General features: G+C 39.9%; 1 protein-coding gene across 1 annotated transcript; it reads right to left on the bottom strand.

The window, feature by feature from the left end:
* Positions 1-1,205: 1,205 nt before the first annotated feature.
* wnt10a (wingless-type MMTV integration site family, member 10a) lies at positions 1,206-25,321 on the bottom strand. Its single transcript, XM_062431264.1, has 4 exons — positions 25,260-25,321; positions 23,098-23,363; positions 16,254-16,627; positions 1,206-1,748 (listed from the first exon to the last, which is right to left on the bottom strand). The coding sequence occupies exons 1-4, from the start codon at positions 25,319-25,321 to the stop codon at positions 1,206-1,208; spliced, it is 1,245 nt and encodes a 414-aa protein (XP_062287248.1).
* Positions 25,322-26,523: the final 1,202 nt, after the last annotated feature.

The raw sequence follows: 26,523 nt of genomic DNA, 5'->3' as shown, positions 1-26,523 counted from the left end.
ATTGATTCACAAAAACAACATTATAGTGTACAGGGCTATAGGTGCTTGTTCTTCTATTTGTGTGATTAAATCCTCCATTAAATGGGAAGGAAATGTTTTCAGCTGTTAGGATATGAGGAATCCCTGGAAGCAGCATCAACAATCCAACTATCATATCAGACTTTAGACTGGCTAAGGTTTTATCAACTATTAATCATGGTTGTAAGGTCCTCCTTTCCACTGTGAGCATCTTTTATTGTAAGTTTCTCCTTTAATGCAACCATATAATAGACATCATCCTGGGACTTGTTTCTGCAATTCTGTTTTGCCCTGTTAGCTGCGTTTAACATTATGCACACAACATAGTAATGTTGACTGATACAATTATAGAGCGTCAGTTGAGCCAGACGATGATCCCCTGATTTTCAGCTTCTTTGATAGGGAGGTGTTCTAGCTGTAACCTGATAGCTGTTATAAACACTGAAACTTCTGAATGAACTGCCCTCGAACAAGGCACTAAATCCTTAAGTGCTCCAGGTGTGATGTGCTGTGACGAATCCTGTGCACGGTGAATCCTGCTGTGTGAAACAGTCTATATTTGTATCTCAAAAACACTGTAACATGGTATTTATGCTGTAAATCATGGTCATATTGGTGATAGAGGGGTGGTGGAGGGGGGACTACCGTATATTGTATGATCATTGATGATTTAGAAAGATAAAATAAATGTGATGTCCTCCCACACTTTTTGAGTTTCATGGGATGCAGTTCTCAGCCTTTTCCCCTTTTGTACTAAATCTCTGGTGCTATGAAGATGTTTTTTCTTTTGACTGCAATCTACTGCTTACTCTCTACTTCCTCTCAGCTCATCTGAATCCCATGCAGCTGCATGCTGGTCAACAAATGTTGCTGAACAAAAAAAAAAATTCTTGCTTTCAGATATTTGAGTTTATCTGATGTAACTGTGCTCCTTTGTATCAACATCCACGCTCTCTGAGTTGAGCTGCATGTACACACTCTTACCAACATGCACATCTGTCATTCTGCTGGCTCAGTTGCTTCACACTCCGTCCTTGCTCTTCAGTTCTTGAAAGGAAAACAGCAGTCCACCGCAAAAAGTAATGGGGCACATACAGTATAACGGTCATGTTCCTCTTTCAAATTATTAATGTTTATTAAGTCTGTTCTTTCTTTGTTTTTAGCATGTAGTCCTTTTGCGTGTTTCTTCATTTACAGACACTGACCCACTCTGTTATCCTGCACTCTTCACAGACCACGTAGCAGCACCAGTGAAACTTGCAGTTGCAGCGTTCGCTCCGTGTCTGCTGTAGGATGTTATGGCCTCTCCCACAGCACAGACTTTCACAGTTGTCCATGCCGGGGCTGGTCTTATTGCAGATCCGGCCCTGCGTGCCCGCTGAGTCCGAGCCCAGGTCCCGCTCACAGAAATCTGGCGACTTTTCAAAGTAGACGAGTTCGTTGATACTTGGCCGCCGCCGATGCGTGTGATGGTGGTGATTGTGGTGGTTGTTGTGATGGTGGTGGTGGTTGTGATGGTTATGGTGGTTGTTGTGGTTGTTGTGGTGAGAGTGGTCTAGCTGTCCGGTGTTCCGGTTATGAGCCTTGATGAGCGTAGCGATGTGGAAGCGTTCTTTGAGGATTGAGCCGACCACCCGGAACTCAGGGGTGACCTGCCAGCAGGTCTTCAGCTGGCAGCTCCCCGACGTCCCGTGGCACTTGCATTTCCTCCTCATGTGGTCGAGCACCACCTGTGAAAAGCACAGACGGAAACAGACAAAAAAGAGAGAGTGGGATGGAGTGAGGAAGTGAGCAGAGGCGAGGGAGGGGAAAAAAAGAAAATGAGAAAGATTAATGGCTTTCTTGATCACAGGTTGCATTTGAAGTCTGATATAAACGGGTACAGACTGCATGTCATATTTCATACTTGCTTTACTTCAGTGTTTTTTCATTTGTCTGTTCTTCTAAGCAAGCTACGGTTCCACTCTGCTATGAATGACACATAATGCCCTGAAGAAATATTGGTCCCGCATTTAAAAAGCCAGGTGGTCCAACTCTGAGTCTGTTGTCAAACATACTGATATCAAATAACACAGATGGATGCAGGCATTACCCAAACAGATAGGAGCGTCATTATTCATTTTTTGGCATCAGGTAACGACTTGAAGCATGACCCACATGTAGCAGCACATTAGGCATCAGAGCATTGAAGTATTTACATATTTTCACTTTAATGGTTTAATGCTGGCCGGTGAATTCCTTGACAACATGGATACTAACAGCAACTGTAGATTATTTTATTACATATCAATGAACTAAAGCCATTTTCACACACAATCGGATTGTTCATCTTGTACAGCAAACTGTAGGCCCTGATATAGCAAAGCACTACAATATCCACAATTTAAATCATATATAGGATCTTTAAAGTCTTAAAAAACACTTTTCATATCTACAGTACATCTGCATGCATAAACAAGCACAAAGTGTCCTGTTAGAGCATGGCCAACACTGCAAGACCAACCCACACCTTTTAACAGCAGCAGCAAGTTTGTTGACTTCCATTCATTGTGGACAGCGTAACTCAATTCCTAACTCGAACCTTAACCATAACCAATTTAATACCTAACCCTAACTTTAACCTAACCTCAATTTGCACTTTACCCTTGACCTTAACCAAGAACTCAGAAATGACGTTTTGCCTCATTAGGACTGGGCTTTGGTCCCAATGAAGACTACAAGTCCCAACAAGGTTGGTGTTTGTACCAGAAAAGGTCCCAATGAGGTAACAAAAGTACAGACAAACACACACACACACACACACACACACACACACACACACACACACACACACACACACAAATAGCATGGAGGAAATAATAATGGGATGGATGGGGCTCATGCCATGTGGGATGTACTGTGTGTGAGTGTATGTGTGTATGTGTTCATCAGTCATCACGAGGTCTAAACTTTAAGATCCAATTACCAACAGGAACACCGGGCCACCCAGAGTACTGACAGATGCTGCTTCTGCTGCCGCCCCTATCAACACACACACACATACACACACACACACAGACACACATACACACACACGCACACACACACACGCACACACACACACACACACACACACACACACACACAAACACACACACGCACACACACACATACACACACACACACGCACACGCACGCTGGACACTTGCACAGGTAAACACATTGCACACATGTGCTAGCAATAATGCTAATCTCCACACACGCACAAAATATGACTGTCACCCACACACACAGACAAAGTAAGGCAGAATTACAGGTATGAGCTACTACTGTAATACAGATAAGTAACAGAGTTTGGTGTTCATGCTGTGGATGCAGTGAAGGTATGAGCATGGAAATCTCTTAAGAGCAAGAGCACCATGTGGATCATTTTGCCTGTTAAGAAATTATATAGTCAACCCCCCCTCCATTATTTAACTAGGATTACATCCATTAACGAGACATTAAAAGCAACAGAAAAAAACAGAGAAAAAAAACTAGAGATGGGAGTATATATCTATTTAGTGTGGCAATCCAGTTATCCACTTCTCCAGTTAAGGTTGATCTGGACCAATGCCAAACAAACAGATACTTCACTTTCCTTGATTCCCCATGCTTTATACCACTTTTCTCATGGGGAATGAGAACAAGTTGTGGAATACTTAAGAGGGATGGTTTGCGTGCAGCAAGGCTCCATTTCACGCTGTGCTGTGTGGGTTTCCCAATTGAGCAAACCATGCAGCGTAAAGCAGAGGAGGGAAAAAAATGTTCGCTGTTCTGGAGCATGAATGAGTAGAGAGGTGGATGAAAGAATGAAACTGTGATAAATGAAGCTACTTGACTCATCTGCTTGGAATGAACAAGTATAGCAAAAGAAAACACTCCAGTTTGCCACAGAGCCAAAGTTAATAGTGATCAGTCACACCGACTCAAAAAAGCAATAAAACAAAAAATATCAGACCACCTGTGGAGCAGGGAAGGTCATGATACATCCAACTTGATATGCAACAAATTCAAAGATATACTCATTTTCTCAGACTTAAAGGCTATGAGTTAGGGTTAGATTTCTTACTTGTTTACTTACATCTATGCAGACTTTCTAAATATATGTCTACGTGATGATATGTTTATGTTACTATCACAAACTTTCTAGAAATGTAGGGCATTTGAGAAAATTAAATGGTCTGAAGCTGCAGCTTAAAATCCTTTAGACAGTGTATTATAACAATTATACAAAAGAATGCAAAAGATTTTCAGCTTTTGCATCACCGCATTTTTTAGCTCATAATGTGTGTTAGGATAACAGAAAGTACCATAACCAAGTAAGCATGCATTTTGGATAAACATGGTTCTACTGTTATTGTGTTTAAAAGAAAGTTTAAGGAAGCTGTGATCAGTGGTGAAGAGACGCTAGAGGCTGTAAGTCTTTTTTGTAAACAACATTATAATAGCTCAAACAGCACTTGCACTTTAAGAATTCAGATTGCAGCATTCGGTTCAGTTTTTACATAGGGGCAGAGGCAACCCCAGAATCACAAACATGCTGGCCTTAAACACACAGCAAAGTCTGTAATCATAAAGCTCTCCAACCCACTTAAACCTTAAAGAGTCAGACTGTCCTAGGAGTCATAATTGCATCCACATTGCTACTGTTTGAAGGTACATTCACAGCAGGATAGCAGTTTAAAAGTACAGTAATACAACAAAAAAAGCTTTAAAAAAGTGGAATTTCAATTGACATTTAATCATATTATTGCAGGAGTAAAAGTCAATTCTGAGAGATTATGAACAACAGCAGCGCCACTCAAACTTTTTATGTGTATCCGAATAGAATGGTTTATGTAAGAATAAATATTTTCCTGAGGTAGAAACAACATGCAATGCCTGCACAACCGTTGCTGCTCTAGCTCTACCGCATGTCTGACTTCCATAACTCAGAGTCAGAGTGCGGAAAAATGCTATTTTGCTCCCGGTTTTATTAGCCTGTGTGTCACTATAAAAGGATAATAGCCGCATCCTACAAAATTTAATTTAGAATCAGCCACTCTAAGCTTACTTTTACAACTTCTTGCGACTCAACTTACGTCCAACATGTTAACCAATGACGAGGCCTGCTGCAGCCTTCTAGATTTAGAAGGGAATACAACTGGTATTTATTTAAAATGTAACATATCTGCCAGTTCGAGATCAAAAGAATAGCAACTATGAGTTATGTTTAAGACTGGATCTATCCATTAAACATATGAGGCATGCTGCACACCCTAAGGTCTGACTGGGCTGAGCTTGAAGTAAAAGCAGTTGCAGGCTCCTAAAAACCTCAACAAAAGAATATAATTCCAGGTGAAAAGTACTTTGTGTGTGTTGGGGAAATGTCAAATGTTCCTTTTGACATGTAGTTGAAAGGCAAACAGGTACAATCAGACTCTTAACAGGTAATAGGAAATAGGGAAGCTGTCTGCTCTTGCTATATCCGAAGTGGTCTGTCAGTGTTTAATGTGGAGTGTTTATCCATCTGACAAAAGAGCTCTGGGGAAACGCCTGTTGAGTACATTTTGTACAAGTGGAAAGTAAAGAAGAAATGCACCACAGCACCCCTGATTTAACTTATGAAAAGGCTACATTACACTTTGAAATTAATTTTGATTTAAAGGTGTCTGACTAAATAAATGACTCGTGCATTAACTTGTTCAAATGCATGACACTGCTTCTAATCAAATAACAAAGGAATGACTTGGCACAGGGAGTTGAGATCAATCATTTGTTGATTTGCATCCAGTCGTGTGCAGATTAAGAAGATGAGTCAGAAAAAAAAAACTGTCTTTCCTGACCTAACATCCTGATCTTCAAGTCAATCTTTTTCCCATTTTGATCGTATTTACCAGATAAAAACTCTTAAAGTCTATAAATTGGCCTGCTTAAGCGATTATGACATGAAAAGTCGTTATTTTCTGGTTTCTTCCAGTTCACTTTAAGTTGTACCTGGGGCTATGACTGTGTGTAACAAAGGAGAGAGGGAGTTGTCTGTCTCTTTATCTGTGTTTTCGATATCTGACTTGACTACTGTGGAAAAAAGGAAGAAAACTGATGGAGTGATTTATGGTTACCCTGTTGTAGATCACGACAATTTGCCCTGAGGACATTGAGGGTTGGTGGAGGAGGTGCTGGTTGGTGGGTGGTGGAGCAGAAGGGAGAGTATACAGTAAATGGGGAGGTGAGGGGGAAAGAGAGAGGAAAAGAGGATGACAGGAGGAGGAGATGATCTTTGGATTATCTCTTTGCTGTTCCTCCAATGCTTGTGGACATGCAAAGGCTGTTTGTGTGTGTGTATTACAAATCACCTGTCCGTCTGGCCGATACTCTATCTAGGCTCAGCCATCATGTCCTGCTGCTATCAGCTTTATCCTGTAGATTAGATTATAATCAGTTTTCCAGTCTAAGTTATCATGAGCCAGGAAATGTACAAATAGTATCCAACTCACACAACCTGAGTCACATTATACAAACTATAAAAAGCTTGATTGGGAATAACCCTTTGCATAATCCACCTACTGTCAGCTATGGTAATATGTCTAGAGACTCAGTAGACTTTGAGAGGAGTTAAATGGATCACTGTGTTAAACAGGGGAACATGCTGTCTGTTAGATCTGTCTGTAAAGTATTATTATTTATCTGCATTATAATATCATTATTTGAAAAGGTGCTTTACTTGATGAAAAATGGAAAACTTTTAATATATTCTATTCCACACACATGGGCTTACATGTTCAGTACATAGATGTAATTGCAGTTAGAAACAAACATCTGGCAAGTTTTAATTGGCTTTCAGAGTGAGACAGAGGTGTCTATAAAACAACCCCAGACAGAGATCAAATACGACATGTTGGTGGCAGATTAGGACTGCAAGCTACATAATATAGTAAAGTAGAGAGAGTGCAACATGTTGGAGTAGAGTCTAGAGCAGACTACCGTGCAATGAATGGGAATGGATGAAGTAAACTAAAGATCAGAGGTGGTGTCTGGCCTGGTTTCCACAGTCAGACATTCAAAATGAGTGCATTAATCAGGTAAAGGTGTGGTTATTGTAAGATGCATTCTTACTCATCTGCCCTTAAACACTGTTTTATTGGATTTTTACCTTTACTGGATGACAGGCAGAATCAAAAGACACAAAAACAAGAGGCCAGAAAGAGACGTTGACATATGATGAAGGATGCCAGCAGAACTGAACTGGAGAAGTTACTTGAGCTACCTGACTACCAGGACAACTGCACCTGCACACTTTACACACATTTTTAGGCTAGTTTCATTTTGTGTCAGAATACATTTAATTGAATATGTTGATCTTATGTATTTGCACATATAAAACACATTCTCTTTAGTAATACTCAATAATTACAGTGATTCTTTTCTCGAACATCCTAACTTAATGAGGCAGTTGTTCCTTTGCTGCATGCAAGTACCTGTTACGGCCTTGCCATAACACCTGCTGAGCATGACTAGAGTATGCCAAAGGTGAAGTGTTACCACACTCCTTTTAACCTAATGTTACACCTATTTTGTCATCCTATCCGAATATGAAGATTTGGCTGAGTCAATACTGACTCAGTGATTATGATCACTCAGTGATTACTCTCTACAAAGCTTTTTATAGAGGGAAAGTCCATGCAACAAGACATACTGTACATAACAACACAAATATTTGATGGAGAGGAGTAGCAGCTACTGTGGAGCAATGTGCTGGCTGTCTGTGCTTGTAAAATCTTTGATGATGAATCCTACACTAAAAAGTACTAGATTGCGCTCATTATCATCAAATATATGTCTAATCCCCTTTGCAGGTTAATCTTCAAACTGGGCTATGTGTACACAAGCAATATGAGAAATCTGTAACAGCTTGTTATATGATGTAAAATGCTTTCATTTTAGTCACAATGCTAATTCACACTTACGATCAACACCTTTTCGCAATAATGTTCCCAGTGTGGAGGCACAGCAGTTGCGCAACTTCATTGCCAGTCATAATCAACTGCAGTTTACCAGTATAATTTAGGGCTTATTCCCTGTTTTGTAGTGCGCATTGAATTTAATCACTGGTCAATCCCTGTGTCATCACCGTTAAGTACTTTTGGGAAAATCCTAATCTAATGTCTATGTGTCCCACAACCGACCCTTCTCACTGATAAGCAGCAGACTGCACGCTGCCTTGTGTTTGTCAGTTCAAAGAAAATCTACCAAAGGACCTTTAAAGCCAAGCAGAAAGCCAAGGCAATATCAAAGCACACAAACAAATCCCACAGCAGCACATTAAGCCCAGACATCACTTTAAACAAATCAAACGCCTTGCTTCAAAAGAACAGTTAAACGCACACAGACAAATACACACATACACATGCAAACACAATGACATGCAATTACTGTGCAAATGCATATCTACAGTTTACATTACAAACTATACTACGCTAAAACGCATCTGTAAGTGCATGTGTGTGTGTGTGGGTGGGTGGGTTTGTGTGTATGTTTGTGTGGTATTTACTCACTGTTAAGTGCACACTTTGTCCACAGTTCTCATTTAGAGACTCTAATAAAACGTTATTACCAGCATAAGCACTTCCACCTGCTGAGCTTTTACTATGAAACATTTGCCTCTGTGTATATTCATGTGTATGTGTGAGTGTATGTTATAAGGGTAAGTGTGTGTACATGTGCTCATGCATGCCTGTGTGCATGTGTTATTGTGTGTGCAGTGGGTCAGATCAAATACTCCCCCTCTGTACTGTCAGGACTCTGGAATGCTCTGTACACCACTGATGATATGAAATGGCCTCTAAGGAGCGCAGGACTAACCCCGCACTAATGTTGCTATTTTTGATCAAACACACTTTGCTTTTCGTGTGGGTTCTGAGTCAACGAATTAACGTGAATGGGTTCTCAAAGCAGTTTATCATCGCTCAAAGGTTAAAGGATCTACGGATCTCACTATTGCTGGTTTGGATCAAGCCACAGGGGGTGCTGCTCTTAGATTCATTATGGTTCAAGTGAAGTCTGATGATGAAGCGGTGTTGCACTTAAACATCAGCTATACAAACATTTACAGTTTTCCAGCTGGGGGCATCTTAGTTGTCAACACATTTTTCTTAGGTGTGATAGGTTGAGGGCTGAGGTTATTTCCCTTTTCATTGATGCTCTTATAGCTCTTGACTGAATTTCAGTCTCAAGTAGTTCCCTGAGAGGTTTTCCAACAACAGGTGCAAATAAAAGGAATCATGTTTGTGGAAATATTCATTATTGCCAAGCACTGATAAGAAGATCAATGCTACGCTCATATCTGTCAGCTAAATATGAAGCTGGAGCCAGCATTAGCTTAGCAGAGACCGAAACACATGGAGTACACAGCGAGACTAGTTCTGTCTAAATGTAACATAATTAACTTCCCAGCACCTGCAAAACTCAATATACATTTTTTATGTTATATCTTATTTAATTGGAACAAACATCAAAGTGTAAAAAAGGCACACTGTCATTATACAGGTGGTTTATGAGCGGGGCTATTTCTTGGAGTCTCCAACACATCAACATAAAGGATAAATTAAGCATTTGATTTACTTGCTAAAGTAGATATCGTAGACCTGCAGAATACAACTGTGTCAGATGCTTTTGACATGCTGTGCAAGTGTAAAGTCACCCTTAATGCCAAAACTTCATTATACAGATTTCTTGCTGCATCTTTACTCCCACAGTCAAGTCAGCAAAGTCACCATATGTCAGCAAAATACAAATACAATATCGTGATACTTGAGATGATTTGCAAAGAGTCAGGACAAATGTCTCAATTGTTAAAAAATGTGTTTTGAACATCAGGTTGACTAAAAAGGGGGTGAAAGGAGTTCAAGTGTAACGTTTCCTTGCAGAAAAAGGGCATACCATATTTCCTTACTCCCCTGAAGTTAGGCACTGATGGTAAATTGTAATTACCAGAAGATGCTTGCCAGTAACGCAGCACACTGTTGCATAGCCAGCACTGTCAACACCTGCCTAATGAACAAGACAGGATTCAACAGAACCTCGGCAGTGTAACCTCTGCAACATGAACACAAGGAAAGCCTGCCAAGCATTTGTTTTGAGGTGTGCTCTCTAAACAATGGAGAAGAACCTTGAGAAGAAAAAAGAGAAAATAAAAATGGTTGGCTAAGAAATTTACTGCCCCACTGAAGTGTTTCCATGTCTTAAGCAGCCATTTTAAACATGTAGTCAGGCTTTTAAAACCACTCTTATTAACTCCTGAACAGTAGTGTGATTTACTTCACTGGAAATCAACAGTAACATGGAGGACTGGAGGGAGAATAAAACCTGATAAGCGAGGAATGCAAAGACTTTTGACTGTTTGACTTATGAAACTATGAATTCATACCTGACCACAATTATAAATCACTTACATTAATTAATTTCCATTTGTAAATCAACTTTCACATTAAATAGAACCATTATATGGGTAGCAAACACTTTAATTCACTGTTTTTACATTTTTTAAAAATTTGTTTGGATGGGATCTAGCTATTAAAATTTCAAATAATTTAAATTTTCTCATGTATTTTTTTACTAACTTAATTATAAAGTGAGTATAAACAAGCAGCTGGTTACATTGCACATATACTACATACACGTAACTTTATATGTGACATTGATTGACATCATGTGTAGATAAATCTCCCACCTTATTAATTTCTTGTGCCTGCATAGTGTACAGCACAGTATTATAATCAGCCCTGCTGGAGAGAAGTTGGAGGAGGTAGGAGAGGGGGAAGAGGGGAGGGAAGGAAGGGCGAATCTCTTTCTACTTTCCGCCCCGGTGTTTGAAGTCTAAAATCTTTTGCAGGGTTTTAAACATCTGTTTCCAAACTGCCAGCAGCCACTAATTAGGGCTAAAAACAAGACGGGACGTCGTGAGAACCCTGGGGTGGGCATGAGGCGACATGCACACCCCGCTAAAAAACCACCGCATTCCTTTACTTAAAGACTACTTCTCTGAAAGGGGGAGTGGGGCAGGGGGTGGAGCGGCGGAGTGAGGTGAGGTGGTAGTGGCGGGTCGGTGGGAGGAAAGAATCACGGGAAGGGTAGGCATTATTTTGAGGCCCCACCTGTCAGTGTTTTCTGTTTGATACTAGGGGCCATGTGAGTGCTTGTGTGTGAGTGTATCACAAGATCTTAGAGGGGTTTTGTTGCGGCTTTCAATACCATTTGAAGTCATCAAGGTGCATGGTATTTTACAGTATATACACTAAGTTTGTTCTATGTCTCTCCCTCCTTTTGCCCCCCTCTCTCTATCTCTATTTCCCTCCTTTTTTCCAGCCAGGTATTGCTGCTGTACGTTACAGTGAAGCAGTAATCCTCAGCTTGTGGTGAGCTGTAACAAGTCAGCCAGACTCTCCTGAGCAGCTCCATGTAAAAGACAGTTTAAAGAACCCTACTGAGGTCATCAGGGGTCATCAGGCTTGTGTCAAAATACAAGAGGTACAGGTCAGGAGCACTGGGTATCATTAAGTCCCTGCTGGTCGTAACCAGAATCTTTGCACAAAAAAAAAAAATGAGGTGGACCCTTTGATGTTGCTGATGACTGCCTCAGCTCGCCTGGCTGGAAATAGAAGCCTGGCACACAGAAAACAAAATTTATTGTGAGGAATCTGAGAGCCAATATTTATCCTTTCTAAATATCCTTCTGGAAAGATCAAACTGTAAATTAAAATGAAGCTGAGTAGAAGCACTTTCAGTTTGTTGTTTTTTTTTCTTTTGAGCTTCTATTGCTCTCCTCCTCCTCTTTTAAAGGGTGTAATTACATTTTCGGATTTTGAAATATTTTCTTCAAGGCCCGTCACCTGACAAATAGTGGAACTGGCCTAGTTTGATAAACCTGTTTTCTTTTAAATGTACAATACAACCGTTTTACAATTTTTTAACAATTTACTTTGTTAACATTGCCTTTAATTAGCATTGTAAATTTGAAATTATGCCTCTTTTATAACAAGGAAGCAGCGTAATGAACTTATCCTGACAGTTTTATTTCCTGTCACATCTACAGGTAGAGTTGGTTTCCACACCTTATCTTTCTGATCAAATTCATAACACAACCCACTAGCTACTGTATTTCTGAACACACACACAGAGCCATTATACTGCAGAACAATCTGAGTCAAAACACATGAGAAACATGAGCTTGAGTCTGACTCTCTCGCTCTAACTTCACAGTTTTTTCAAGACAAACACAATGAAGAAAATGCCAGCCTTTTGCCAACTAATCTCTGTGGTAAGTATTTCATATGATGAGCTGTATCATACAATCATCATCGATTCTGGTTACGCTTATCGTATAATGAAAGCAGCCCTTGAATATTAGGCTAATAGGCTAACATGACTGTGCTATCATACCTCAGTAAAAGGATGTTATTTAAAGTTAACAATGACCATCTCAACGTAATTGTAATATTAAATTGAAGCTTAATGTAAGTTCAAGCAGGAAGACTATCTTATGTTACTCATTCATTATCATTCCCCTCTCTCTCCCTCTCTCTCTCTCTCTCTCTCTCTCTCTCGCTCTTCTTCTGCTTCTCCTATCAGCTGATTAAGGGGTGTTAACTCTTTTGGTTAAACCAATGAGATTTCGGCATAGTATCAGCCAATCATGTCTTAGCTCTTCTTCTCATGTCCTTGATCTCAGCGTCCTCTTTATCCATCACCACCACCAGTGTCCATGGGGGGATATCCTACTCTACTGATGACTTCATTGCAACAACACACAACACAACAACGATGACCTCAGGATGGTGTCTAATCACCAAAGACTTTTTTACATTTCTCATAATTGTGCACGTGTCAATAAAATAATTGTTCGCTCTAATGAAGTCTCTCCTGATTGAAAAAGGTTAAAGCAACTTACAGCAACTTCAAGTAATACTTCTCTTTTTATAACCCATTATTGTCATATATAGACATTATTAGCCATTAAATTCTACACTTACTCACACGAAGAAGGATTTCAGTGTCTTGGTGGACAGACTGACAGGAAATACAAAACAGGATCAAAGCTCGGATGTTTTGGATGTTGGATAGTGTGTAGGTCTCCCTGCCACTAGTTCCTAGGACTTAAGTATAAGGAAACATGTGACCTCAAGGGGCACAGTAGAAATAGTAAAAACATCACACTGTCACTGAGTTTTGTGCAATTACTTAATACATCCAAACAGAAAGATAAGGATTAAAAATGCAACATGTTCTTTCCTTGGCTCATGGCGTCTTTATGACTCATGTCAAATCAGCTCCCACCCAAAGTTTACTCCCAAGTCCACAGCGCTGATTGGTATTTATATCACCAGTTGTACATCCATGGCTACCATCACATCTACTGCTGGGAGCTGCTAGCTGTTGTTCAGTTCGACTGACGCTCTCCACATTTGTGTTTTGTCTGCATAATCAAGGAAACCAGAAGTAAACTGATGGAAAGATACAGGCCCAAATTGCTAAGGAGGAAACGGGGAACAATGAACAATTTACGGTCGCTTCTTGTCTCTGTTCCACCACAGAGCTGGAGATCGTCAAGGCTTATCACTGTCATTTACATCTTTCTCTCTCGTTGCCCAAGGCAGAAAACTCTATAGGAACAAGTTAGCCAAAAGAAGTAAGAAATCACAACAAGAGATTCAGTTATTACAGCCGCTTCAATGATTTGTTATTGGCATACAATTTAGAGTTTCTAAAATACTTATATATGACTCAGAAACATTGTATTTGACCTTTCTATGCTGCAAAAAATACCCCAAAAGTAACTGCATGACAAAAAATATAGGTGTCTGATTTCTATGTAATGATAACTACAAGAGAGATAAATACTTTTTTTAAATGAGAAACAGGGAAAATCTACTCAACTATGGTTTTCATTGTCCTTAAAATCCTGGCTGATATGACACAAGCTGACTTAGCACAGTGGGGACACAACCACCATCACAACAGAACAAAATTTGTCTAAACTGGTTACCTCCCTCATCTATCAAACAGAGACTGAATGTGGTCTGTTTAAAAAAAAAAGCCCTCAGGAACTTAAAGAAATTATAAGAATTTCCCGAAATAAACAGCAAAGCAGGAGCATGATGCAGCTGGTTAAAACAGTGCTAACTTAAAATTAGATGGCAGTTATACTCATCTAATGGCCTTATTATCCAATGAATCTGACAATAACACCAAAAATACTAGTTATATGTACCAAAATCAACTGACTTCTATTGGCTTTAACATAATTTTGATTCAGTGTTTCAGTGAATGGTTTTGAAATATTTGTCAAACATTTTAAAGAGATAAGTAATATACTGTGAGTCAGAGTCTGAAAGCGGAGGAACAATTACTCCCACCAGACATGCAGGGTAATCCCTAATGCTGTGTATTTAGGCAATCCAAATACATGAAAGAAGAATCTTATTGGGAATTCCCGCTGTGGTCACCTTAACTACACATACTTCTCCTGGGTTTACACTGGGAATTCAGTACATGACACAGCACAAATGATGCTTGATTGGACACCAAGCTCATAATGATATGAAACAATTTTTTTTTTTAACTTGAAACTAACCAAACAAAACCAGAACTAATTTAAAGCTTTCTCAAAAATGCTGATCAGTGTAACAGAATTACATAAAAACTACTAAAAGCTACTATAAGACTATCACAGGCATACATATCAACTGTCTTTTTATGCATAGAAATTTTGAAAAGTTGCACCACTACTAATAACCAGAATAGCCACATCATAAGCTATCTCTCCTCCATTAGTGATGTTTTCCAAGCAAATCTTTTTGTGGAAAAATTTCTCCGAAAGAGGGAGAGGCAGTTATTGTATGTTTGTATGGAATAAAACCGTAGTTGTGATAAGATATCCGGAACACATTTTATCAGAATTGTTGCAATCAGTGTGTTGTGTTATGATAAAGGTCACATTTTAATTTGAAGTATTTTCAAAAAGACTGCAGAGATGTAGAGTAAACATGGAGCTTAGGCCAGTACACTTGCAAGCACACACCCACACACACGCACAAACACACACGCACAGAGTCCCTTGTCTCTCATCTATCTAAATAAAAACATACACAAACAATCTATGACAGCAGAAATAAACAGCAGTGTAATAATGAAAGGCCACTGTTGACCTAGCCAATAAAATGTGTGTTGTTCACTGTAATGTTATCACTGGCCCAGTAGCACTTTAACCAAACACTCTCTATCTGTTTTACTGTGTAGTGGGGTTTTTTTGTGTGTAAGATATTGTAATATTTACATTGATGGCAGAGATACTGCAGATAATGAATCTAATTGTGCCTTGCCTCCTTCTTAGGTTTGCAGATGCATAGAGGCTCAAAAAGTAACTAAACTCAGTGATATGTGGAAATATGGTGGAAATAACAGAGCGTTCACTTTGCATAAACTACCTCTTCACACTATTATTTTTAATTTAAAGGGCTACTCCAATGATGAATGTTGTACTTCTATAAGCGTAGTGGACTTAATAGAGACTGATTAAAAGAAGAGTGGTCAAAACTTAAGCTAAAACTAAAGCAGCTCCTTGACTGGTAAATGTCCATGTCTGAAACTTCATGCCCCCAGTTCGTAAGACAGGCTTTTTGCAAAAAAGTAGTCATATCCAAGCCCAAACTTAGATAACCCTGGTGAGACTGAGAAGTGGAGAGATCAGGTTTATTTTTTGAAACTTTGGAAAGCTCCATCCTGTCGTAAAAACAATTGTTTTTGCAGGCTGAGTAGTGTTCCTCCTGACAAGTAAATTGAACTTGATGTGTAAAATGGCCCCTTTAAATGGAAGAAAAAAGTCCCAAATTGCTGAAGTAATTTAATTAAAAGTGAGTCAAAGCTGTTCAACACTGGGGCAGAGTAAACAAACACTTTTAATTTGTCTGACATGAATGGGTAAATGTAATCAAAATCTTCCTCAGAGAAAATGTTGCAAGGGTTTCTGTTGCAAGACGAAAATACAACAGTGATGCAAGCTTGGGGAAACAAAACACACGCGCACAAACACACACACGCACGCACGCACGCACGCACGCACGCACGCACGCACGCACGCACACGCACGCACACACACACACACACACACACACACACACACACAGACACACACACATACACACACATACACACACACATATCCTCTCATTTCAACTCACCTGTCTGCCAACTCTATTATTATGCAGCCTCATACGGGCATGGATGTCCTTGTAGGTCTCGCGGGCATCCAGGAAGTCCCGAGAGAACTTCTCTCCGAATTCCACATCAGGGCTGCAGCCGCCCCATTCCCAGGAGTCTTGGGGTCCTGGCAGGTCAGCGGGGAAGTGTTCCATGACGCCATGTACCATGCCCTTCCCCCGGTGGATGGCCTCCAGTTGTAAGCGATGCAATTTGATGCGAAAGGCCTCCTCGTCACCACGTCGCTTCTCGTCACAGCCGCATGCCTTCAGTTTGCCCATGGAGCAGGCGTTGGCCACTGCGTGCACCACGCCTGCTGCTGCAATTGCATACGCAAAGGCACTCTCTCTAAAACCTGTTGAGGTCAGAGTGGAGGAAGAGGAGCCATTTCAAATAACAGAATTATGATGTTGCCATATAACCTAATGTGGAATGTGAGAAGCATCAAAATCATGAAAAACAAGAGTTTGGAAAAGAAAACCCTGGAATATTGTCTTTAAAAAATATCTTCATAGATTAGTCCAAAACATGTGTTCAGTTAAAATGGCAGTTGCCAAGAGGAAGATGGGATTGACACTCTCTGAACTGACACCATACTTCACTTCTATGTCCAAAATGACATAAGTAACACATGAAAATCTTATGAAAACTGACATGAGGACCGTGTCAGTGCTCTGGAATTTGCAATGTTTCTTTTAAGGAGCGTCTGTGGAGGCGTTATGAGTGTTATAACTTGGAGTTTGTGTAAAATGTTATCATATGACCTGCGGGCAGAACATACCACTGTGCATGTGTCATTAAGCTTTCAGATGAAATGAGAGGATTACCAGGTAGATGGAAGATGGGGAATGACATTTGCTAGATAACAAGCCATATTCAGATTGCTATGAAAAAGACGGAGTTTCCTCCAGTGTATTAAAACCCCGGCCGCTCGCCAGTTCTGAGCTGATTCCCTCCACCAGGATGTTTTCTAAACTAAAACGTGATGTCGAAGTAGCATACCTCCTTTAAGGTATAGCTTGCTGTGGTTGATAGAGAGAGAGAGAGTGAGAGTGTTTGGGTGACAATGAGGCTGCAGTGACTGGATCAGTGAGTATAAAATTTGCAGTATAGCTGACAGTGCAGTGTGTACAGTTTATGCTATTTGTCAGTGAAAACATGTTACAACTCCTCAAGACCCAAGCCAAGTTCCCAAGTTATGGGGGTTAGCCCTGTAGCTAGCAGCTTTTCCAGCCCAGGCTCACTTAAGATTGACTTGTTTAAGGTGGACCAGTTATTCTCATTTTAGTGACAATCTCAGCTACTCCTCCAAAGCTCCTTGCTCAGCACCCCCCCCCCCCTCCCCCCCCTCCCCCACAGGCCTAACGTTTCCAGTGGAAACCCTGAAAAAGGTGCTGTTAACAAGTGCTGTTAGTTGTGGTAAATGGTTCATTTTTACCCAAAGTAGAATCATAGACTCAGAAATAGAAGCAAAACAGTTTCCTTGGTTAAATTTCTGCTGTAAAACCGCTGGATACAACTTTAACATGTAAAGTGATTTTCCTAACCCTAAAACTCAGTTTAATAACAGCCAAATGAGCAAAGCAATGACATCTTTTAACATCTCTGTTAGCAATGTGTGCCATGATGCTTGGTAAATATACGCTTTAATGCTGCTTTGCACGCTTTGTTTCATACAAGATAAGTAATGGTGTTCTGTAGTATAAGAGCTTCCTCTATTTTGATAAGGATACACATAAGACTTTATTCGCATGTTTATATATATACACATGCCAAGGCTCCTAAAATCCAGGGGAAAACATCTGGGACAATTGCAATTAAGTGTTCCAAACACTTGCGTACTTTGCCTCTGTAGACCAGCTGAACATGAACACCCCTTCACCACACCTATTGGAGGACACACACAGAGGACACACACACACTGTTACTAATCAAGGCTGTTTCTACTTGTGTCTGTCCTACTGTTTATGTGCAAAATGTTTGGCTGTGTAAGTCACTGTCCAGCTGGTTGCATATGCTATCTATGTAATGAGTAGAATGGTAGCTAGATAGCACTGGCATTTGTGCTGCAGCACTACTAAGTAAGTCCTACTGGGCCTTTGAACCAAATTGGATGCATTTCTGGCTCTTTATACTTCCTGCCGTAAAACTCTCTCATTGCTTTCCTCCAAAACTAATCCATTTACCTTCTTTAAAGTCTTCAGCACTTTCCAACCTCTTTCTTCCAGCTTGTAACTATTACCTTTGCTATTCTTAGGTGAATGGTTTGGTCACTTACTTTTCTGGCTGACTGAGTAGCAACAGATGACTGGAGATTGATACTTTTATCTGGTTTTGTTATATCTCGCACTTAAGGTTAAGGATCAAAGCGTGTGTTGTTGTATGTGCATGTGTTTAGCTCAGAGCGGTTGAGATGACTTACGCCTTGTAATCTCTTTAACTTGGCTCAGACAGACTAACTGCATGTAGAGGAGGTAGTTAAATGACTATGTGCATGTAATCTCTTTATACAATGTGTGACTGCTTTGGCCTTTGCATCTAAACACATCCCTTTCTCCTAGATAGCAAGACTAACTGGCATGTGGCACATGTAATGAGTGCGAACGCTACCACAACAGATCTGTAATTCAGCCAACTAATGTTACACCACTCTTCTCTTACACACGCATACACTGGCAATATAGACACACGTATGTATCCATCCTATCTATGTTGATATAGATGTGTGACCAAAAAAAAATCCATGTCCAATTGTGGAATCCGTGAATATTGAAGGATGAAGTGCGACAGCAGCACTTGCACTTGTACCCTCTACAGTTTCCCTCCGTGTTTGTTGTTACATCTCAGCTTACTGCCTGTTAGCATGGTACCCTCAGGTTCTTCAAGCCCCACCGGCAGTCTTACTTACTGGTGTAGAAAACAGTGAAGATTATAATGGAAACTTGTGAAGAAAACATGAAAAGAAACCCCGCAGGAGTTTATAGCACAGTGCTTGAGGGGGGAAATGATTCAGGCTGCTTGTTGGAGTCAAATAAAAAGCTAGGAAACTGGCACTGCCCTTTTTAGCACTGTTTGATGGTATTTCCTTTTTTATATTTTTGAAGTAAACATAATATTATTTGATACTTTATGAAACATGATCTACATGTTGACACCCTTGCTGTCAGGCTGTAATTCTTTGATTTTTGTGTGCTAAAACTAGACAAAAAAAGGGGGGAAAAGCACCACAAGTAGCTAAAGAGAAAAAAAAAACAGTTGTACATAAACTCACTGCATATGTATTCAAATACAAAATTTGTGCTGCCTTCAACTTTCCATCTGATGACTAAAACACAGTTGTGATTCAAACATTCCTGATTCAAACATTTGTCAGAATATGATATCACTGCCATGATGATTCAAAATCTGATCTCTTCTTTAGAAATGTGACTCTTCTTTAGATTTTACTAAAGCAAGATCTATCAGATAAGCCCAAGGCAAAACTAACTGAACTCACTCAAACAATTTTCCCATTTGAATTCCAATACATAAAACATTTTATGTCCGGAAATGCGCTGGAAATCTTGTCTGAAGAAATTCTTCAACAGTGTGAACGTGTTCACTGACAGTGTTACACTGTAGACTGATACTAGTAGTAACATCTTGTAACTTGGACTAATAAAAACCACTAAGGCAACCAGATGCAGATGGACTTCCAGTCAGCAAGGAAGCTGGTGGGCTTCATATAAATTGAAAGTACTACCCACAGTCTCTCTAGATGCACATTAACTGCCTTTAAACCTGCATTAATAGATTTTTTGGTGAATTGCGGGCAGCAGAAGCAAGTTGTGAACACACAATTGACATATCATCACCATATAAAGCTGATATGGTGAATATGTTTGCAAGCAGTTGCTTGTTTACACATCCAGCTGACATGAAGCAACACTAACATTCACTTGCAATCGTGTTTCTGGCCACCTGTTGAATGTAAGTCCAATATTCACTCTCCTTTTAAGTCGGATTTAGTCTCCACATCTTTAGCTGCTAAATGCTCTACTACTCTAAATGCTTGTTGCTAATTTTGCCCGTCTGCCTTTTGGTGGTGGGCTGATAGTTGGTTTTTCCGCTGAAAACAGCTTCCTGCTGCGTCTGGAAACAACGCTGATGAAGGGCGAACCAGAACAGTAAAGTTGCAGACTGTGAAACCTATGCAAAGAGTTCAACAACGCCGAGAGGCTTCATAGAGTTGAGGGGGAACTGCAGAGTTGGTGATAATTGTCTGTCGGTTCTTCGCTATGAAGGACTCTTCTTTCTTGTTAATATAAAAGAATTGTTATAGCAGCTTTAATGTGCAGCATCTGATTAAGTGCAGTTATGAATTTGGTTTTATACCAAACAAAAAGATGCACACATACAAACTCTTGAAACTGCATGACTATATATGTATACAATTTGACTCACTAACTCACACAGTGTACCTCTCCTCCCCTCTCCCACCTTGACTCACACAAGGTGGGGGAGGCAAGAGAGGGATGGCACTTAGGCACAGCCTCAAACATAGAAAGCCTGTTTTAGCTCTTGCCCTGCTCTGAGCCAGGATCCGCATCGCAGGCCCCCGGAAGACTGGGAACAAATCAATCTAACAAATAATTCACCGGCTGCGGCACGCCCGGCTGAACTGATGGCAGAGGAAGTGGCAAAATGAATTAAAGATTCAAAGGAAACTGTCACTTTGTGTTACAGAAACCGACTAAACAGGTTTATGCTTTTGCCACCGAGAGTTGGGAAAGTGCTGAGAGCAAATTCACAAGCACTTGCACTGGCAAGGGAAGTAAAAGCATTAGGAGCAGCCCAGCGAAGGAGGACGAGAGAGATAGAGACACAGACAGTGACAGAAAGAGAGAGATTCTCCTATTCCTGTCTATCCAAGTAATATCTTGCCTGATGTCCTCTTTAGCCTAGTTTTTAATGCAAGCTAAACGGGAATGAACATGGCCCCATAAAAGTTATCAGAATCCATCAGCAGAGAGATACGTGGCAGAGGATCCAAGCAACATCTGATGTAGTAAAACTGAGAAATCTAAACAAACAGTGTGGTGAAGAGAACCTGATATTCAACTTAAAATAACTTTGTAAAACATCCAATAGAAGATTTAAGAGAGCTCTGCAAGAATATTTGAATATGAAAGGATACAATTCCCAAAGTGTTTTATTAGAATGGATTCACACTATGACACAACTTGCAAACTTGTAAGTGCTTTTAAAAACTTGTTGCAATAGTAACGGAGATTTAAAAAAAAAGCAAAAATACCAGTTTGGCCTAAGACAACGTCATTTATTTTTTCTATAGTCAGTTACACTAAAAACTTATGTTAATCTCCACAACTCCACCTAATCCACATCTATAATTCTGCCTCATTGAAAGTACTGCCCTTTTGCAGTAGCTGCACGCAATAATGGCTGCAGCGTGTTAACTTGTATCAATTTTTAGCTTCTGTGGAGCGGAACGTATCAACATGTAACAGATGAATCATCCGATTTAAAGAGGTTGTTTATGTCAGTGGTTTGGAGTTTCTGCACCCGAGGCAAACCAGGGATGCCAGACAACTAGCAACTGCCTCTACTAATAATGACAAACAGCCTTTCAATGAGTCAGTAAGGAGTGAAAGTAAGATCAGAGGTGTGTAAGCATACACTGCAGTTAAGAGTTTTTGTTTGTTTGTTTGTTTGTTTGTTTGTTTGTTTGTTTGTTGTTTTTTGTCTTGATATTACATCCTCAATGAGGGTAAGAAAACAAAAGTTCATTGACTAAGGAGAACATAAATTATAGCAACACCCCTCCAGGAAACATTTGACACATTTAATCAGCTTTCATGATGGGGAATTCCATCATGTCTTTGGCTCATTTTGAACATAAAGGAGGATATCAAATTGTATTTGAACCTTTAACCCTAAAAGCTCAAAACTTGCAATAAGATAAGATTTTTCTTTTTTTTAAAGTTTTGGATGTGATATTTGCATAGAAGCCTTTGAATAATCCACTTTTGAGCAACAGCTGTGTCCTCATTTGGTTAAACTGAACGCCAACTTAACTCAACACTCCAACAACCACCCACAGTATGCACTGTTCATCTCAAGCTCAGGCTACTAAGAAATTGATGCCTTTTTCCAGTCAATAACTTGGGATGAGTCCATCTGAAGGCGTCCCGACTCTAAAGATCCTCTTTCACCCTTTGTGGCTGACTCGCAAAGCTACAAGCAATACAAAAGCGTAACAGGAAACTGATCTGCATGAGTACTGGTAATCTTGAGGTGACTAACTGCTTTTGAAGTTACCTGCTCTTTTGTACCGCCTATTGAGAGAGATACTGCTAGGTGGTTAGGAAAGTAGATACCAGTCTGCTAGTCACTAAAGATAACCTGACCATTTGGAGGACTTAATTCCTGTGAGATAACATTCAAAATATGTATCAATGGCAGAAAATGATCTCTTTAGATAATCTTTTGAATGTGGAGATTTACATTATATCAACATTTTTTTCAGGACATGCATCTTTGTAGCAGCTAATCTATCCTATAAGCCTCGTCCTTTCAAGGTATTCTATCAAAGCATTTGAGGATGAAACCACAGCCTGTTTGAAGACCAAACTTTTGAACTGTATGCTTGTACTGCATTGTGTTTTTTCAGCCTGTCTTGTAAGTTTTATCCAATGGACAATGCAACTTTGAACATTTAAAGCTTATATGTTGCTTCCCCTGGTGCTGTATTGTACTCTTATTTAAAAATGGTAAAGATACAACATTGCTTCAAGGCTACTTTTGTGTTGTTTCCATAAAACTGACCTCTCTTGAAGACTATGCTGTCGTAGGGTATTTTGTTCCTTGTCTCCAGGCTGGAGCAGTTCCAGCGGTGCCCTCTGAACTGGTGCTGGCACTCATGGATGGCAATCTGGATTCCCTGAATTGCTGAAGCCGTCACGTCTGGGTTCCGCATGCACACCTCCAACTGGCGCCGCGTCAACCCCGGCAGTGTCAAACACACAGTGTTGGCATTCAAGATTGGGTCGATGTTGGGGAGCTTCAGGCCCAAGATTTCATTGGAGTCTACCCTGCATGGAGCAAACAGGTCAGGTTAAGAAAAAGCACCAGTCATAAATCTTTAATCTGTGTCCTTTTCAGTGGAAATGTAGAAGAGTTGCTCACTAAAATCTCTTTTGGATCAGTTAAGTTTTCTCAATGGTCTTTGGGTGTTACACCAACACTCAGTCCCCAAAGTACCAAACACACACCCGGACTTGATGATCCACAGTCCAGTTAATTCCTCTAAAATCTCAATCATACACATACTCTGTCTTGTAAAACCATCTCCAGATGCCGGTTTATTGAAGGGGAAATGTATTCTCAAATCTATTACACTGCAGTCAAATTCCTTGTATGTTTTAACATACTTGGCCAAGAAAGCTGATTCTGATTTGCTGGTTTTTTTGTTTTATCAGATTGATTTAGTTAATGATCATGCAAAGTTGTCACCAACATAAAAACAGTGCCAAGATTACTGACTATTGTTTAAGGCAACAAAACAACAAATGCTTAGAGACATCGAACAAAGAGAAAAGGCTCTGAGGACTGTATCATTTTAGAGGACATTTTAGTCTCTTGAACTGATAAATCTACAGATTTTTGTGCACACATTAAAAACGTGTTGCACACATGCACACTACTTCTACAACTTGATGTTGACTTAATTGCGCAATATAATAGTGAGTAAAACAGGTGAGTTGAAGTGGGGGGTGAGGGAGCAGCAGCCACTTTATTGGCATGACTCCAGTAGGTGTAGTAACAGTTTTCAATACACTCAGCATTCAAGAAAGAAACTTACCTGCCTCACAAAAGCCCCTCAGTAAATCCACACATGTAAATTCAGTACTGCTTTGACTTAAGGTGTGCCCCTGTTCTTGACTGTCAGCTGCTTCTGTAGCTGATCAATCATGTGAACAACAGTAATTCAACTGACAGCGGTCAAAGCTCTTTTCTACTTCACAGAGAAACAGTTGCACCAGTAACGAGGAAAACACAGGCTGCGCTGATGACGGCTTGAGAGCTGAAAGGTGCCCAGCTTTTTCTTTTCATTATCATTATAAGTAAAACACAGGTTGTGTGTTTTAAGTGTTAGTATTGCTGAGACACACAACCGCACTTGCAGTCAGGGGCATGTACAGCTGTGGGCGCACATGCATACACACATGCTCCAACACACCTTGACACACAGCAACACACATGCAGCTGCAGAAACTTTGCATACTACTTATTTCCTTATTTTCTCAACATGTGTATTTCCACCACTTTCTTCTGCAAGCCTCTATATCAAAGCATAGACTTGGAAAGTCACACACCACCTTGTGATCTTGCTGAAAAAGCAACCAGTAGCCTTTGGCATAAATCAAAATCCAAAATACAGCTTATCGTTACATAAAGTGTTGTTCATTTGTACGATAGTGCCCTACTTTCTAAATGGTACTGCATTTTTAAAACTCTATGCTTAACTGTATTTCAAGTTAATCTTCTTTTGCTACCTGTTGTGCTTCCTGCTTTTAGGGTAGATCGGTTTCAACGGCTATCTTTCAAAAGGGTAACCTTTTATTGATTGGAAGCATTGTTTGGAAATGATGGGGTGCATGGGAAACATATTTCTTTTTAAAGTAGGCTAATGTTTCATTCCTCAATGTCTTTATTTTATGATTTTAATGTTAACTTTGAGTGCACACATCATCCTGAAAACTGTGGTATATTTTAAATTAATTTGCATGGATGAAAGCTGAGTAATCTAGACTATGATCAATGATACATTAATTAATGGGTAACACAGTGAATCACATTTGTGTTAATTCATTTTATGATTCTTAACAACAAAAGTGTTCTTTAAGTGTATTAAACTAACAAAGCAATTAACTTTTTAAAGTTAAGTTTTTAAAAACTTAAATTCAGATATCACTTATTTAACTCACCTTTTATCCAAGAGACAGATCACCACCAAGACGCATGTCATTCTGAGGATTGACTGATCCATTTCGTGCCTTGCAATAGAAAAAATAGCAGAAAAAAGTTTTGAAAATAAAGAGAAAAGAGTTTGATTCAAACAAAGTCCAATATTCCGCCTCAAAGTTTAGACAGGACAAAAAAGAGGGAGGTCAGGTCAGGTCCAGCTAAAAGTTGGCGCTGGACTTGACAGATCCGACGACCCCGAGTCCAGATGTGCCAGCCAGCGGCGGGATACTCATTCAAGAAAAGTTTCATCAACCTCTCCACTTACTGAATGGAGGAGATTTGCTACAAGTTTGAGGAAATGTCAGTCTTTCTCACACACATCCGTGCACATCCCGGTATCTCCGCCAAAGCATTTGCATTGATAAAACATCCGAGAGAGAGGGCGGCTGTACCAAGATAGGCGCTCTAAATGAAGTCTGCTTGACTAGTGATGTTTCGGTGCGCACCGATAGTCCTCTAAACTACAGCACTTAGCGCTTTGCCAGCCCACTTTTTTGCGTCACTCAGGGAGTAGGAGAGCGCCGAGGGAGGTCAAGTGCCTCGTTAAAACAGGATAGAGATCCTTTTAGATAAGGAAACCAGAAACACTTAGCCTGCGCCCTCTGTGAGGGAGAACATTTATATTCACTGGAGGAGCGATGCTGAGGATGAGGATGGTGATGATGAGGAGGACTGAGTAGTCCGTATTGAAAAAGAGAAAATTGCTTTTGTATTTGATCTCAGTGACTAGAGATTTGGTCACAATGATGATTAGAGTAATTACAAAGCCCAATTCAGGAGGGAGTTTGACTAATTTTTGTTTTATGATTAAAGTGGTTGATTTATGATTATGAAATTATGAAAGAGCATTAAATTATCTTTACTCTTTTGTCCTCAAATGAGACTATGCTTTCAATCCAAATACTGTACTTGTATGTGAGTTAACACACTCTTTGTATCCTGTAATGACAAAAAGATGTACAATAACGACCAAATCTTTAGTTACTTTATACTTAAATGCTTCACTTCACTCTTTATCTTCTATCGGCTTCTATCTCAGAGTAATTCAATTATCTTCAATCTACAGTGAGGCTTATTTTCCCTCTGGCTTAACTTGAATTACAGGAGTTCTCCATTAATTTTGTGTTTCTCTTCCATAAAGTGGAGGTCTTTCAAGAGAGGCATTTTAAAAAATCAAAGTCTAAGCAGTAGAGTCCTGACTTTTAGATTCTAATATGAGTCCAA

Source organism: Scomber scombrus, chromosome 13 (assembly GCF_963691925.1).
Source record: "Scomber scombrus chromosome 13, fScoSco1.1, whole genome shotgun sequence".
Lineage (NCBI taxonomy): Eukaryota > Metazoa > Chordata > Actinopteri > Scombriformes > Scombridae > Scomber > Scomber scombrus.
Note: the sequence above shows the minus strand (reverse complement) of the source record. Positions and strands in the feature narration are given on the sequence as shown.